General features: G+C 43.4%; 1 protein-coding gene across 2 annotated transcripts in view; it reads right to left on the reverse strand.

Moving 5' to 3' along the window:
* LOC127567879 (probable voltage-dependent R-type calcium channel subunit alpha-1E) overlaps nucleotides 1–17,363 on the reverse strand; it is a 615,955-nt gene that overhangs the window by 281,321 nt on the left and 317,271 nt on the right. For both annotated transcript variants that reach the window (XM_052011039.1, XM_052011041.1), the window contains exons 10-13: nucleotides 17,039–17,095; nucleotides 13,163–13,252; nucleotides 6,967–7,179; nucleotides 4,940–5,052 (exon numbers count right to left, since the gene is read on the reverse strand). In XM_052011039.1, the coding sequence (XP_051866999.1) occupies nucleotides 4,940–5,052; nucleotides 6,967–7,179; nucleotides 13,163–13,252; nucleotides 17,039–17,095 (473 nt within the window). The remainder of the gene's footprint in view (nucleotides 1–4,939; nucleotides 5,053–6,966; nucleotides 7,180–13,162; nucleotides 13,253–17,038; nucleotides 17,096–17,363) is intronic.

The raw sequence follows: 17,363 nt of genomic DNA on the forward strand, positions 1-17,363 counted from the left end.
TGAACATGATACAAAAGAATTTGAAAAGAAATTTGATGATATGAAAAGAGAACCCCAAAAATAAAAAAAACAGAGTGAAACAACAAAGGAAAAAGATAATAATAATAAACAAAAGCAAACCAAAAACTTCAATAAAAAAGCTGGACTGTTAATTCTTCGGTTGAAAAACATTATTATGTCATTAGCTCTGCTCCTCTATATTCAAATAGAAGGTTATTGAAAGGGATTCAAAAAAGGTCTGCTTACATCATATGGAAATACTGAATAAATGGGTTCCAAATTTCCTCAAATTTAAGCGAAGGATCAACAGTGCCACTCCGAATTTTTTCTGAGTTTAAACACGTTATAGTTTGAGAAAACCATTGAAATGTGGTAGGAGGTATAGGATCCTTCCATTGAAATAGAATGGATCTCTTGGCCATTAATGTAACAAATGCAATCATACAACAAGCTGAAATGGATAGATGGCCAGAATCCATCACTGGTAACCCAAAAATTGCAGTAATAGGATGAGGTTGTAAATCAATATTCAATACAATTGAAATAATATTAAAATGTCATTCCAATATTTTTCCAAAAGAGGGCAGGACCAAAATGTATGTCTCAGGGAAGCAGATTATTAAAGTTTGTAAACGAGATGGTAATTGGACAGTTAACCATGATCAAATTAATAAATCTTTTCAAGAATTATATACTTCTTTCTATCAATCAGAATTTCCCGAGGATTCTACATTAATGCATGAATTTTTAAGGAAATTTAAGATTCTGAAATTATCACTAAATGAAGATTTAATATTAGATGCAACCATTTCGGAGGAAGAAATAAAGAAAACAATTTCTTCAATGAATTCGGGTAAAACACCTGGTCCCGATGGGTATACAGTTGAATTTTTAAAATCTTTTTCTGATCTTCTTTCTCCCTGGTTAGGTAAAATTTTTAAAGATGCCCTATCAGTAGGTAAATTACCACAATCCTTTGATGAAGCATCTATCTCTTTAATTCTTAAAAAGGATAAAGATCTTACAGACCTATCTCTTTATTGAATGTGGACTCCAAAATTTTTTCCAAAATATTGGCTTCAAAACTGGAAAAAGTACTTCCACAAATTATTTCTGACACCCAGACTGGATTTATTAAAAATCAGTATTTACATTTTAACATTAGGAGATTAATGAATATTGTATGGACCCCCTTCATCTACAATTCCAGAACGTGTTATCTCGCTTGATGCTGAGAAGGCATTTGATAGAGCCGAATGGGAATATTTATTTAACACGCTTGAGAAATGTAATTTTAGCCCAAATTTTATATCCGCGATTAAACTGATATATCATGCACCTCTGCCTTCAGTACTTACTAATAATCAGAGATTCCCCCCTTTCCAGGATTTTTCGAGGCACTAGACAGGGCTGCCCTTTAAGTCCTTTACTATTTGATATTGCCTTGGAACCCTTGGTAATTGCCTTTCGGGACTCTTCTAACATATTTGGTATTACTCGTGGAAATGGGACGCATAAGATATTATATGCAGATGACCTGTTACTTTATATCTCTAACCATGAGAAATCCATTCCTGCAGCATTATCACTGCTTGCTCAGTTTAGTGTTTTTTTCTGGCTATAGATTAAATCTTAATAAGAGTGATCTTTTTTCATTAAATATGCAAGTCCCAATCTATAGGCAATTACCATTTAGATTAGTGACTGATTATCTTACTTATTTGGGTGTTAAAATTACCAAGAAGCATAAGGACGTATACAAAGTTAACTTTTTACCCTTAATCGATCATGTTAAACAATTGCTTACTAAATGGTCCCCATTGTCTCTATCATTGATTGGCTGAATCAATGTGGTTAAGGTGACTATTTTACCAAAATTTTTGTATTTATTCCAGGCGGTTCCAACCTTCATCTCGAAATCCTTTTTTGGTATTATTGGTTCTAAAATTCTTTCATATAAATGGCAGAATAAAAACCAAAGGTTAAGTAAGAAATATTTACAAAAGTTAAAAAAGGATGGTGATAATTTAGATTTTACTACTGGGCAATTAATATTAGATATTTAATTTTTTGGACACAAGATTTAGATGTAATTCGATGTCCCTGACGGGTGTACCTTGAGCATGAGTCAGTACAAGGGTTTTCATTAGCTTCTATTTTAGGAGCTTTGCTCCCCTTCACACTTATTAAATTGAGTAAACAAACGATTAACCCAATAACGAAACATACAATATGAATATGGTTTCAATTTCGTAAACTTTTTGGATTGAATAAATTAATTTTATCAAGTCCTATCCAATCCAATTTTTTCTTTCAACCATCCAGAATTGATTTAGCTTTATGGAAAATGAAGGGAATAACATGCTTTCATGATCTATTCATTGATAATTGTGTTTTGTCTTTTGAACAGTTGGCTAATAAATACAATTTGCCCAGATCACATTTTTTTCGATATTTACAGATTAGAAATTTTTTAAAAGTTATTTTACCTACTTTTCCAATACCACATAAAATTGAAATTACAGAAAAAATTTTAGGTTTTAATCCTTATCAGCAGGGCTTGATAACAATAATTTATGATCTGATTATGAAAATACGTCTAGAGACACTTGATAAAACTAAGAATGAATGGGAAAGAGAATTTCAGATACTTTTACCTATAGAGACATGGAAGAAAATTCTCCAATTAGTCAATACGTGTTCAATGTGTGCTAGACACTCTTTGATACAGTTTAAGGTGGTTCACAGGACCCATATGTCTAAGGATAAGTTAGCCTGTTTTTATCACCATATAAATCCTATATGTGACAGATGTAATTCAGAGGTGGCTTCCCTGACACATATGTTTTGGTCCTGTCCTCTTTTGGAAAAATATTGGAAAGACATTTTAATATTATTTCAATTGTATTGAATATTGATTTACAACCTCATCCTATTACTGCAATTTTTGGGTTACCAGTGATGGATTCTGGCCATCTATCCGTTTCAGCTTGTTGTATGATTGCATTTGTTACATTAATGGCCAAGAGATCCATTCTATTTCAATGGAAGGATCCTATACCTCCTACCACATTTCAATGGTTTTCTCAAACTATAACGTGTTTAAACTCAGAAAAAATTCAGAGTGGTACTGTTGATCCTTCGCTTAAATTTGAGGAAATTTGGAACCCATTTATTCAGTATTTCCATATGATGTAAGCAGACCTTTTTTGAATCCCTTTCAATAACCTTCTATTTGAATATAGAGGAGCAGAGCTAATGACATAATAATGTTTTTCAACCGAAGAATTAACAGTCCAGCTTTTTTATTGAAGTTTTTGGTTTGCTTTTGTTTATTATTATTATCTTTTTCCTTTGTTTCACTATGGTTTTGTTTTAAATTTTGGGGTTCTCTTTTCATATCATCAAATTTCTTTTCAAATTCTTTTGTATCATGTTCATTTAGTAAGAAATTGGGAGGTTCAGATTATTATATTTTACTCCCTGTGTTTGTATATGTCAACTGTTTATTATTGTAATCCCGATCTCTTTGCACCATGTGTATAATTACTATTGTTATGTGTATTAATTTGAAATTTAATAAAAAGATTGAAAAAGAAAGGCACACAATACTGCAGGGGTCTGCTACCGGACAAAGGCACACAGTACTGTAGGGGTCTGCAACCAGACAAAGGCACACAGTACTGCAGGGGTCTGCTACCAGATAAAGGCACACAGCACTGCAGGGGTCTGCCACCAGACGAAGGCACACAGTACTGCAGGGGTCTGCCACCAGACGAAGGCACACAGTACTGCAGGGGTCTACTACCAGATAAAGGCACACAGTACTGCAGGGGTCTACTGCCAGACAAAGGCACACAGTACTGCAGGGGTCTACTGCCAGACAAAGGCACACAGTACTGCAGGGGTCTGCAACCAGACAAAGGCACACAGTACTGCAGGGGTCTACTACCAGACAAAGGCACACAGTACTGCAGGGGTCTGCCACCAGACGCAGGCACACAGTACCACATGGGTCTGCTACCAGATAAAGGCACACAGTTTTGCAGGGATCTGCTACCAGACAAAGGCACACAGTACTGCAGGGGTCTGCTACCAGATAAAGGCACACAGCACTGCAGGGGTCTGCCACCAGACGAAGGCACACAGTACTGCAGGGGTCTGCTACCAGATAAAGGCACACAGTTCTGCAGGGATCTGCTACCAGACAAAGGCACACAGTACTGCAGGGGTCTGCAACCAGGCAAAGGTACACAGTTCTACAGGTATCCGCAAGCAGACAAAGGCACACAGTACTGCAGGGGTCTACTACCAGACAAAGGCACACAGTACTGCAGGGGTCTGCCACCAGACAAAGGCACACAGTACTGCAGGGGTCTACTGCCAGACAAAGGCACACAGTACTGCAGGGGTCTGCAACCAGACAAAGGCACACAGTACTGCAGGGGTCTACTACCAGACAAAGGCACACAGTACTGCAGGGGTCTGCCACCAGACGCAGGCACACAGTACCACATGGGTCTGCTACCAGATAAAGGCACACAGTTCTGCAGGGATCTGCTACCAGACAAAGGCACACAGTACTGCAGGGGTCTGCTACCAGATAAAGGCACACAGCACTGCAGGGGTCTGCCACCAGACGAAGGCACACAGCACTGCAGGGATCTGCTACCAGACAAAGGCACACAGTACTGCAGGGGTCTGCAACCAGGCAAAGGTACACAGTTCTACAGGTATCCGCAAGCAGACAAAGGCACACAGTACTGCAGGGGTCTACTACCGGACAAAGGCACACAGTACTGTGGGGATCTACTACCAGACAAAGGCACACAGTACTGCAGGGGTCTACTACTGGATAACAGCACACAGTTCTGCAGGGGTCTGCTACCAGATACAATGGAGGAGTGTTCTTTGATGAGATGGATATTTGTGAACTCACCCCACAGTCAAAACAGTTGAAGGAGGAGTGAAAATAAAGTCGAGGACCACAGCCGTACATCTTTAGAAACATCTCGGAGAGAAAGAGACCCAGAAAGGTGAATTCGGCATAGTCTGAGAAAAGGAAATGGGATGGATTAGAGAGACCAGACGGTGTGAGAGGCACAGCATGATCCCATGAGCAGCCCCAGTCTGCTTTGTTCTCACAGAGCTGCCACCCAGTCCATCCCCAGCTCTGGCCTGTTCCCTGGGTGCCTCTGGTTGAGGGGTTCGGGTTGGGTTGGGGTGAGGTGGGGTGGGGTGAACTGGTGAGCAGGAGGGACGGCAGTTTTTCGTATCTCAGCGGTGAAGAAGGAAGAGCTTCCCATTTCAGGATAGGCACTGCATCCCACTGCACAGACCAGGGAGCCTCTCACAGGGAGCCAAATGCAGGTCTTAATAATAAAAAAATACATTTGCATTCATATACTTCTCAGGTCATTCCAAGGCACTTTACTTCTCAGAAGTGCTCACACTTCTGCCACTGGCTGATACCAACTGTTGTCTGGACTATAACTTTTATCAAAGGCAACTAACTAAGGTTTTGTCCAGCCACCACAGAACTTCTACCTCTCTTGTGCCCTTGAGTTCTGGATGTTAGGTCAGTACTCTTTCCACCTTACTGATTATTTTTAGTAGCATCCACGGTAGTTTAAAATAATCTTCATGGGGGCAGGGGTTGATTGTGGTGAGGGGGCCAGAGGAGGGGCCTTTTTGAATCTTCACGGCTTTTGGTTGTTCCCCTTTGAGAAAGTACTCTGCTGTATCCTTTTCAAGTTCAGGGTTGATGGTCTCACTTTAATCTGTGCTGAAAACCACTTGCCACAGTTTGGCACATCACTATTAACATATCTTCAGAACTTGAAGCTCCCATTTACAAGGCCTAACTTTGTACCTTCAACAAGCTTCCTATCCTGACATCTACACCATTTATGATTTCTACAAATAGTCATGAGATGTGACTGGTGGAACCCCATCAACCTGAGAACTTGCCCATTATTCTTCCTCTGTGTCCTGTTGATCAGTCTGCCTCTGAGCCAGGACAATAAGTTGCTTTCAGTTCTGTGAAATTCAGCACCAGCAAACTTCAGAGGAATGCCTTCTAGAAGTAAAGCCCACACACGTTTCCCTTTTTCTGGGCCCCCATTATGTAATCACCCACACTCCATCCATTTAGAAGTGCTTTGGTGCATTCTGAGATTGTGGAAAGCATTATGGATGATGCTGGATTGACAAGTACCTTGTCTGCCCTCCTGCCCCAAATCATGAAGCAAGAGGCTGGGACCGTTAAAGTAGCACTGGGGTGACTTGCTGCTTGCCCGCCTGCTGTGTCAGTTCCCTTCTCCAGCTGGTAGAAAGAGGAGCACACACCTGAGAAGGGAGCAAACTATTGCAGGAGAGAGCTGGACAGGGCCACAATTACAGAAGGTGTCCTTTACATAGAAAGCATGGGATCTCTTCGGGATGGGGGTGTCAGAAGGTTTCAGGGAGGAGTTTGGATCCAGAGGTTCCTTTTTTGTTTTATTGCCTCTCTCTGAAAATTCCCTGGCAGTGGGGTAGTGCGGGTGGGCAGAGGGCAAGGGGAGGGAAGAAGTCCTCAGGCACGGTGTTGAGATAATGAATGTTTAAGAGGATAGATAAAGTGGTAGCGTTTTCTGTGTCAGGGAGTGCAGGACAAGGACACTCTCACAGTGAGAGCTGGGTCAGGTAGGAATGATACCAGGAACACTCCTTCACACTGCAGGTAGGGGGGATGCAGAAACTTCTTCCTCCAACAACCTGATGAGCTTAGATCAATTTAAGCTTTTAATGGATGTGTGTATTTTGTTCAAGTCATAGGGATTGTGCGAATCAGGTGGATAGATGGAATTTACTTCAAGGTCGATTTGCTACCTTCAGTTAGATATGATGCAGTTCAACCTGAACCAGCGGGTCAACAAATGGTATGCAATAGAAGGTACTACACCCTTGGGATGGTAATATACTTACAAAGGAAGTTGGAAAGCCACAAGGGCTGGTCATAGTGGACGATAGCAACGCACACTGTGTTTAGGGCCACCAGACCCAGGACAATCCAGTAGAAGGCATGGGACTTGACCATGTGACGGATGGAAATGCGTAGCATGCGCTCCTTGCGGCGGAAATAAGAAGAACCCTCCAGCAGCTTGGTGCTCTTGATGCTGGCCCTTGCCAGCGGGGACCCTGGACAAAGCAAGAAAGAGATAACCTTAGAGTCATAGAGTTATACAGCACGGAAACTGGACCTTCAGCCCAATTCGTCCATGCCGACCAAGGTGGAGGGAGGGAGGGAGGGAGACCACTCTTGACAGAAAGAGCATAAGATATAGGAGCAGAACTAGGCCATTTGGCCCATTGAGTCTGCTCCACCATTCAATTGGCTGATATTTTTCTCAATCCCATTCTCCCACCTTCTCCTCAACCCCCTTACTAATCAAGAACCTATCAACCTCTGGCTTATATACCCCCAATGACTTGGCCTCCACAGCCCTCTGTGACAACGAGTTCCATAGACTCACCGCCCTCTGGATGTAGAAATTCATCCTCATCTCAGTTCTAAAGGGACATCCCTTTATTCCAAGCCTGTGTCTTCAGATTCTAGACTCTCCTTTGAATGGAAACATCTATACTACTAATGAAAATAAGTACAAACGACTTTTTTGAAACTGAATATCCTTCATCCAAGCAATGAGCTCGCTTAAGATAGTCACCAGGATAAAACTAGATCTAAAGGGTCAAATACTGAGGACAATCACATAGATCAGTTTTGTACTGACTTGTCTTTAGAACATTGAATGAATATGTTTATAAATGATAAAAGGATTGGATGGGACAGATAGAGAGAAACTAATTGCTCCAGTGTGGAGGTCTATAACCAAAGGGCAAAGCAATAGGTTTAGTACGGCACACTGTCAGCGCTGCTGTTTACAGCTCCAGACACTTGGGTTTGATGCTGACCTTGGACACTCTCTGCATGGAGTTTGCATGTTCTCCCCATGACTGGTGGGCTTCTATCAAATACAACTTTCTTCACACATTCTAGGGATGCTGATAGGTTAACTGGCTGCTGTAAATTACCCCTTAGTGTAGGTAAAGCGCGATAAACCAGAGGGGAGTTGATGGAGAATGTAGGTGTAGGGAATAAGTCACTGATGGCACTTCTCTGTTGACATGGATCTAATGGGCCTCCTTCTGTTTTGGTAAGTATTTGTTTAAACATTCTGGGCATTTCTCCTCGCATTTCAACCTTCCACGGGTGGGATTAGCTGAGAACTTTAAAGCCAAATTTATGTTGGGGAAGGATATTAAGGCAGCTGTTTGGACTTGAGGTCAGGCCTAATCTAACAATGGCATCAGACTTGAGGGGTTCCTTCTGTTGTGGTAACACGAGATCCTGCTTGACACCAGAGCACACTCCCTTCATCAAGTACTATGCCTGTAAACTTGTGCTACAGTTCGTGGTAGTGGTCAGTACCCAGTGTGACAGAAAGGTCTGGTGATGTCCTCATCATCGTCAGGACCAACAAAGTCTGCAGAACAAAACTTGTACTGAAGAAGAAATTACAATGCAAAAAGAATGTACCAACATGTTCCACAGCAAGAGGAGTCAACTAACATTTCACTCCAAACCATTCAAGCTGATATTAGGACCTCAGAAAGGAGGAGTGGGAGGTACGGGGATGTTTAGGGAGGGAATTCCAGAGCTAAAGGCCAAAAGCACATGACTAGGGGAACGAATGATCTTCAACAGGCCACAATAAAAGGAGTGCAAATGTCTTGAACCATTGTGACAAAGTTGTAGCAAGTTGCAGGAGATTACAGAAACAGTGAGGGGCAGCAGGATGGAGGGATGAGAACAGGAGTTGAGAATTTAAAGTTGAGGTGCTGCTGGATCAGGTGCCACCGTACAGGGTAGATGAATGAATGGGCTTGACATATTTAACATGGTGGAAGTGGTCAGCCTGGAATATTCGACTTGGAGACAACAACACTAAAAGTGACATTGGTTAATGTTACAGTACAAGCAAATTTGCATATGACATGCTTGCCTTTATTAGTGGAGGCATCGAGTTCAAGAATCAGGAAGTTATGTTGCAGCTTTATAAAACTCTGGTTAGACTGGATCTGGAGTATTGCATACAATTCTGGTCGCCCCATTATAGGAAGGATGTGGAGGCTTTGGAGAGGGTGCAGAAGAGGTTTACCAAGATGCTGCCTGGATTAGAGGGCATGTGCTATAAGGAGAGAAAAACTTGGGTTGTTTTCTCTGGAGTGCTGGAGGCTGAAGGGAGAACTGAAAGAGGTTTGTAAGATTATGAGAGGCATAGATAGACAGCCAGTATCTTTCTCCCAGGGTCGAAATGTCTCATACCTAAGGGCGTGCATTTAAGGTGAGAGGGGGAAAGTTCAAAGGAGATGTGTGGGGCAAGTTTTTTTACATAGAGAGTGGTGGGTGCCTGGAATGTGCTGCCAGGGGTGGTGGTGGAGGTAAATAGGATAGAGGTGTTTAAGAGGCTCTTAAATGGGCACATGAATGTGCAGAGAATGGAGGGATATGGACATTGTGTAGGCAGAAGGGATTAGTTTAGTTAGGCATTTAATTACTAGTTTAATTAGTTCAGCACAACATCGTGGGCCAAAGAGCCTTTTCCTGTGCTGTACTGTTCTATGTAAATGGCCTTGTGATGAATAGAAGTAGAATACTCATGTCGGGATCAGACGGGACACCAAGGAGGGTGGTTTGGAAATGTGTTTATGGTAGGGCTGGTATTCCTTCTGTTCAACTGGGGAAAATTCCAGTCCATCAGCACTGGGAGCAAGTGAAATACAGGGAGGTCTAACTGGGTGTCAGAGATCACAGGAAGTTTGTGACCCAGACAGTCATTCAGCCCACCGGGCCTCTGCTGTTTATAATCAAGCTGCCCAGTCTAATTCAGCGCCTGACACTAGCTCCATGGTCTGCAGGCCACAGCCCAACCAGGCGCTGTGTAAATGTGATGGGGTTTCTGCTGCCACCACCCTTTCAGACAGTGGATTCCAGACCCCTACACTCTACAGGTTAAAAGACTTCCAGCTGCTCCCATCACCTACTTTAAACCCATGTGTCCTAGCTTTTGATTCTTCTACCAAGGGAAATAGATCCTTCCTATTTACACTATCAAGGTTCTTCTTAACTTTACACAGCTCAGTGATGTCTCCCCTCAATCTTCTCTGTTGCAAAGAAAGAACCCAAGCCTTTTTAATCTTTCCTCATTGCTACAATCTACCGGTCTTGGCAGCGTCCTCATAAGTCTCCTCTGCACTCTCTGCAATGCAAACACATCTTTTGAGTGGTGATGAGACATTGGTCAAGCTTTCATTTAACTAGTATTGAATACAGTTCCAGGATACCCCCTCTGCTCTTTTATTCTGTGCCTTGGCCAATAGAGAGCATCCTGCATGTCTTTTTAACCACCTTACTGTCTTGTCCTGCTGCCTTTATGTACTTGTGGGCAAACACTCCAAGGTTCCTTGGGCCCGTGGGCCACAGAAAATGGCAGAGAGACCTAGGGATACAGGTACATCGTTCCCTGAAAGTGGCGACATTAGGAAGACAGGGTGGTGAAGAAGATGTTTGGCACATCAGTCAGAGCATTGAGTACAGGAGTTGGGACATCATGTTGCAACTGTACATGTTGGTGAGGCCACACTTGGAATATTGGGTGCAGTTCTGGTGGCCAAGCTATAGGGAGGATGTCATTAAACTGGAAAGGGTGCAGGAAAGATTCAGAAGGATGTTACCGGGACTAGAGGGCTTGAGATATAAGGAGAGACTGCAGAAGCTGGGTTTTTTTTCCCTGTACCGTAGGTAACCTTAAAGAGGTAAGGTGAATGATCACAGTCTCTCTCCAAAGGTAGGAGAGTTTAAAATTGGAGGGCCGAGGTTTAATTTGAGAGGGGAAAGTTTTGAAAGGGACCAGAGTGGCAAGTTTTCCACACAGAGTGTGGTGAGTATATCGAAAGTGCTGCCAGAAGAGGTAATAGAAGTGGCTATAATTACAATGTTTAAAAGACATTAAGACAGGCACAAGTACTGAAAAGTACTTTGTGTTGGTATTCACTAAGGAGAAAGACATGGAGGATAGTGAGATCAGTGTGGGGTATTCAAATATGCTCGGGCATTTTGATAACAAGAAGGGAACGGTGTTGGGTCTCTTGAGGAGCATTAAGGTGGATAAATCAGGGTCCTTTGGAATATACCCCAGGTTATAGAAAGATGCAAGAGATGAGATTGCTGGGTCCTTGACCAAGATCTTTGTGCCCTCTCTAGCCACAAACGAGGTTCCAGAGAACTGGAGAGTAGTCAATGTTGTTCCTTTGTTTAAGAAGGGATATATAGGGATAATCCAGGAAATTATAAACCGGTGAGCCTCACATCAGTGGTAGGTAAGCTATTGGAGAGGATACTTAAGGATAGGATTTACTCACATTTGGGACAACATGGGCTAACTTGGGACAGTTGGCGTGGCTTCGTGCGGGGCAGCGGTCATGTCTGACTAACTTGATTGAGTTTTTTGAGGAGTGACAGATGATTGATGAGGGTAGTGCAGTGGATATTGGCTACATGGACTTTAGTAAGGTGATTGACAAGGTTCCTCATGGTAGGTTGATCAGGAAGATTAAGACACAAGGGATCCACGGTGACTTGATAGTTTGGATTCAGAATTGGCTTGCCCATAGAAGACAGAGGGTGGTGGTGGAGGAAGGGTGTTGTTCTGCCTGGAGGTCTGTGACCAGTGGTGTTCTGCAGGGATCAGTGCTGGGGCCTCTACTGTTTGTATTATAAATATAAATGACATGGATGGAAATGTAGATGAGTTGGTTAGTAAGTTCACAGATAACACAAAAATTAGTGGCATTGTGGATAGTATGGAAGATTGCCAAAGGATACAGCAGGATATAGATCAGTTACAGATGTGGGCCGAGAAATGGCAGATGGAGTTTAATCTGGGCAAGTGCGAGGTGTTGCACTTCGGGAGATCAAATGTAAGGGGAAAGTTTAGAGTTCATGCAGGACCCTTAACAGCATTGTTGTGCAGAGGGATCTTGGGGTCCAATCCATACCTCCCTGAAAGTGGCAATGCAAGTAAATAGAGTGGACTAGACGATAGTAATTATAAGGAGAGATTGGACAGACTTGGGTTATTTTCTCTGGAGCATTGCAGGCTGAGGGTGGACCTATAGAGGTTAATAAAATTATAAGAGGCATAGATAGGGTGGACAGTCTGAGTCTTTTCCCCAGGGTAGAAGTGTTGAATATGAGAGGGCACAGTTTTCAGCTGAGGGGGGGGGGGGGAGTTTAAAGGAGATGTGCGGGGCAGATTTTTTTACACAGATAGTGGTGGGTGCCTGGAACAGGCTGCCAGAGGTGGAAGTAGATACGATAGTGGCGTTTAAGAGGCTTATAGACACATGAATATGCAGATAGTGGAGGGATATGGATCAAGTGCAGGCAGAAGGGATTAGTTTTATTTAGCGACGTGCTTGGCACAGAATCATGGGCTGAAGAGCCTGTTCCTGTGCTGTACTGTTCTATGTTCTAGTTGAGACTTCATGTTACAGTTGTATAGGACATTGGTGAGACCATATCTGGGATAAGGTGTGCAGTTTTGGTTGCTGTACTATAGGAAGGATGTGAGTAAGCTGGTGAGGGTAGAGAAAGGATTCACACAGATGTTGCTGGCACTGGAGGGCTTGAGTTATATGGAAAGACTGGATAGGCTGGGGCTGTTTTCCCTGGAGCATAGGAGTCTAAAACTAGAGGGCACAGATTTAAGGTGAGAGGGGAACAATTTAAAAGGGACCTGAGGGGCAACTTTTTCACACAGAGGGTGGTGGGCATATGGAACAAGCTACCAGAGGAAGTGGTAGAGGTGGGTACAATTGCAATATTTAAAAGACATTTGGACAGGTACGTGGATAGGAAAGGTTTCAGATATGGGCTACATGCAGGCAAACAAAAGCTTTTCACTGTATCTCAGTACATGTGACAATAATAAACCAATACCATATCGGACTAGCTCAGGAAGGCACCTTGGTCGGCATGGATGAGTTAGACTGAAGGGCCTTTATCCATGCTTTGTAGGTCTATGACTAACAATCTCATCTAAGGACGATTCAGACTTACCCACAGAAGATATTTCAGTGTAGTGGTCATCACTCGATTCTGTGTGGATCATTTCCATTCGGCCTTTTTTGATTGTTGCTCTTCTAAGGACTGAAAACAAGGTGTTTATTTATCTCAAACAAAGCTTATAGCTCCCAAATACAGAAGTCTGTATTTGAAATTGTCAGTGATGAAATTGCCGAGTATTCAACATTAACACCAAGAGGACAATCTTAGAGAAGAGATGCAGCATCCAAACTGAACTGAATGGAGGTCCACTCATACTGTGGACTCACTAAAGCACTGACTGAGGTGGCAAAGAGGTAATCAGCCATCCGTACAGCACTCCCTTCCCAGTCCAGATGAAGGGTCTTGACCCCAATTGAGATTCTGCCTAACCCACTGAGTTCTTCCAGAATTTGTGTGTTACTCCTTCTCTCATCTTTTTTGCTTCATCCTCCATCACTCTATGTTGCTGCCTTCCATCACTCTTGTCTCCTGATTGTGAGGATCTGGCAGAATAATGGGGGATATGGGAGAGCCTGTAGGGATGGTCCTAACGGGTGCTGGTGAGAGAGGTCCTGGTGGGGTTGTGGATGGATGAGATCATATTGGAGATGGAACTGGGTGGGTTCTGGGACATGACAATGGGTGAGGACCTGGCGGTTTGTGAATGGGTGGAGTTATTACACAGGAGGATACAAGTAGGTTTTAAGTGACACAGTGGTACAGTTAATAGAGCTGCTGACTTTAATCAGGTTTAATCCTGACCTCTGGTGCTGTCTGTGTGGAGTTTGCACATTCTCCTTGTACCTCCATGGGTTCCCACCCCCCCTCTGTGCTCCAGTTTCCTCCAACATCCTAAAAATGTGTGGATGATCGGTTAATTGATGACTGCAAACTGTGCACAGAAAGTTATGTTGCAGCTGTATAAAACTCTGGTTAGGCCACACCTGGAGTACTGCATTCAGTTCTGGTCACCCTATTATGGGAAGGATGTGGAGGCTTTGGAGAGGATGCAGAAGAGGTTCACCAGGATGCTGCCTGGATTAGAGGGCATGTGCTATGAGGAGAGGTCAGACAAATGTAGGTTGTTTTCTCTGGAGTGGCAGAGGCTGAGGGGAGACCTGATAGAAGTTTATAAAATTATGAGAGGCATAGATAGAGTGGACAGCCAGTTTCTTTGTCCAAGAGTTGAAATGTCTAATACTAGAGGGCATGCATTTAAGGTGAGAGGGGGAAAATTCGAAGGACATGTGTGGGGCAAGTTTTTTACACAGAGAGTGGCGGGTGTGTGGAATGCACTGCCAGGGTGGAGGCAGATACAGTAGTGGCTTTTAAGAGGCTCTTAGATAGGCACATGAATGTGCAGAGAATGGAAGGATATGGATTATGTGCAGGCAGGCAGGATTAGGTGTCATTAGTTTAATTAGTTCAGCACAACATTGTGGGCCGAAAGGCCTGTTCTTGTGCTGTACTGTTCTATGTTCTATGTTCAAATAGTCCCTAGTGTGTAAGTGAGAGTAGAATCAGGGGCAGTTGATGGGAACAATTAGAGAATAAAATGGGATCAGTGCAGGTTTAGTGTAAGTGGGAGTTTGAAAATCAGCAAAGACTGTCCATGTTGTTTAACCCTCCAACTCTGCAAGAAATGTTGGGAACCAAGAATCTAATGAAGGTGAGGAAGTAAAGGAAATTAGTATTAATGAGAAAATAATACCAGAGAAATTAATGGGACTGAAAGCTGATAAATCCCCAGGGCTTCATCGTTTGCATCAGAAAGTGCTAAGGAAGTGGTTAGTGTGATGCTATAACAGCACCAGCAATCGGGGTTCAATTCCCTCTGCTGTCTGTAAAGAGTTTGTAGGTTCTCCCCGTGTCTGCATAGGTTTCCTATGGGTGCTCCAGTTTCCTCCCATATTCCAAAGATGTACGGAGATGTTAACATGTGTTTAAATGGGCGGCGTGGACTCACTGGGCCGGAAGGACTTGTTACTGTGCTGTATAAACAAAAGTTTAAAAAAAGTAGTGGATACACTGATTACTTTCCAGAATTCTATAAGCTATGGGACAATTCCCACAGATTAGAAGGTGGCAAGTATTTAAAAAAAGGAGGGTGAGAGAAAACAGGCAACTAAGGACCAGTTAGCCTGGCATTAGGAGCAGGGAAAACACTAGAAACTGTTATGAAGGACTTGATAACATGGCACTTAGAAAGTATCAACAGGGTGAGACATAAACAATGTCAAAGTGGATTTAAGAAAGGCAAATCATAGTATTTTGAGGATATGATTGGTGAAACAGATCAGGGAAAACTAGTGGATGTGGTCAACTTGGAATTTCAGAAAGCCTTTGTTAAAGTCCCATGTTAAAGGTTGGTGTGTAAGATTGGAATGCATGCTACTGGGGATGATGTATTGGCATGGATTGAAAACTGGTTGACAGATAGCAAACAGAGAGTAGGAATACAGTAAAACTCAGATAATCCGCTGTCCAATTATTCGCAAGTCCCAATGTTTCAGCATTTGCCTCACCAGGTGATGTCTGCGCTCCCTCTCCATTCACCAGGGCCCCACATCCCAAGTTCCCTCTCCACTCACTTCCCTACTTCCCACATTCCCTCTTCACTTACCAGGGCCCCACTTCCCATGCTCCCTTTCCACTTATCGGGGCACTGGTTCCCAAGCTCTCTTTAAACTCACTGGAGCATGGATCAAATGATCCTTTCAAACAGCATCTCACCTCAGCACCTGGGTAGTCTACAACTCGATGGCATGAACACCTGAGTTCTCCAACTTCTGGTGAACTGCTCCCCCTCTGTCCTTTTTCTCTCCCCTCCTGATCTACCCGGTTCCTCCACACCCACCCCGGCCCCCATCACCATTTCTTTCCCCTCCCCCACCCTCTCCATCTGCCCCTCACCCCCACACTCCTCCCACTGGGTCCCCCCCCCCCACTGTTCCCATCTGCCCTCCCACCTCCCTCCCATGATTCCATGCTCCACCTTCCCCTCCTATCAGATTCTACCATCTGCAGCCCTCTGTCACCTCCACCTCCCACCTCCCAGCCTCTGTCGCTATTCCCACTCTCCCCCCCCCCCCCCATCCGCCCATCACCCCTCCTCACCCGGATCCGCCCATCACCTGCCGGCTCTTGCCCCACCCCTTCCTTCTACCTCTTTACACTGGCCGTCTCCCCTCTATCTTTCAGTCCAGATAAAGGATCTGAACACGAAAACTCAAGTCGATTTCCCCCCACACATGCTGCCTGACCCACTGAGTTTCTCCAGCAGTTTGCTTGTTGTTCCAGATTCCATCATCTGTGGTCTCTTGTGGCTCCTTTCAAATATACTTGGTTCACTGGAAAATTTATTATAATAGTGTAATATCTAAAAAAAAAGATGAATTAAAAGCATGTAGCATTCTTAGAAATAACATCCAATATTCCAGAAAATCTGCCAATGTTGATTGTGTTGAATTACCAGAATCTTATTAATGTTCTTCTTCTAGGGTGATAGGTGGTGAATAGTGGAGTATGGCAGGGGTGAGTACCTGGGCCTCAGCTGTTTACAGTAAATATCAATGATCTGGATGTGAGAACAGAATGCAATGTTTCAGAATTTGGAAGGTGACATTAAACTGGGTGGGGGGGGTGTAATTGTGAACTGTAAGGAGGATTGAGAGGGGCTTCAGGGTGACTTAGATAGAATGGGCAAAGACATGGCAGATGCAGTATAACATGGATAAATATGAAGTTTTCCCCTTTGGGAAAGGGAAGGAGAAAGGTGTCATGTTATTTAGAAGGTGTTGGATATGCAGTCCTGTCATGGGGTGGGATTGGGTAGGGTCCTGACAGAACGAGATTGACAGAAAACTAAACACATGGAGGAAATCTTACCATCCAGGGCTGATTTCTCTCCAGCATTTTTATTTTCTTCCAGTAACATCACTTCCTCTGTTGGGAGAAAGAGAAAGAGCAAAAGTGAGTCATGGAGTTATACAGCATGGAAACAGGACCTTCGGCCCAACTCATCTGTGCTGACCAAGATGTCTACCTGAGCTAGTCCCACTTGCCTGCATTTGGCTTATATCCCTCTAAACCTTTCATATCCATGTACCTGTCCAAATGTCTTTTAAATGTTATATTTGTACCCCCCTCTACCACTTCCTCTGGCAGTTCGTTCCATATACCCACCACGCTTCATTGTGAAAAACTTGCACCT

This window comes from Pristis pectinata, chromosome 3 (genome assembly GCF_009764475.1).
Source record: "Pristis pectinata isolate sPriPec2 chromosome 3, sPriPec2.1.pri, whole genome shotgun sequence".
NCBI lineage: Eukaryota > Metazoa > Chordata > Chondrichthyes > Rhinopristiformes > Pristidae > Pristis > Pristis pectinata.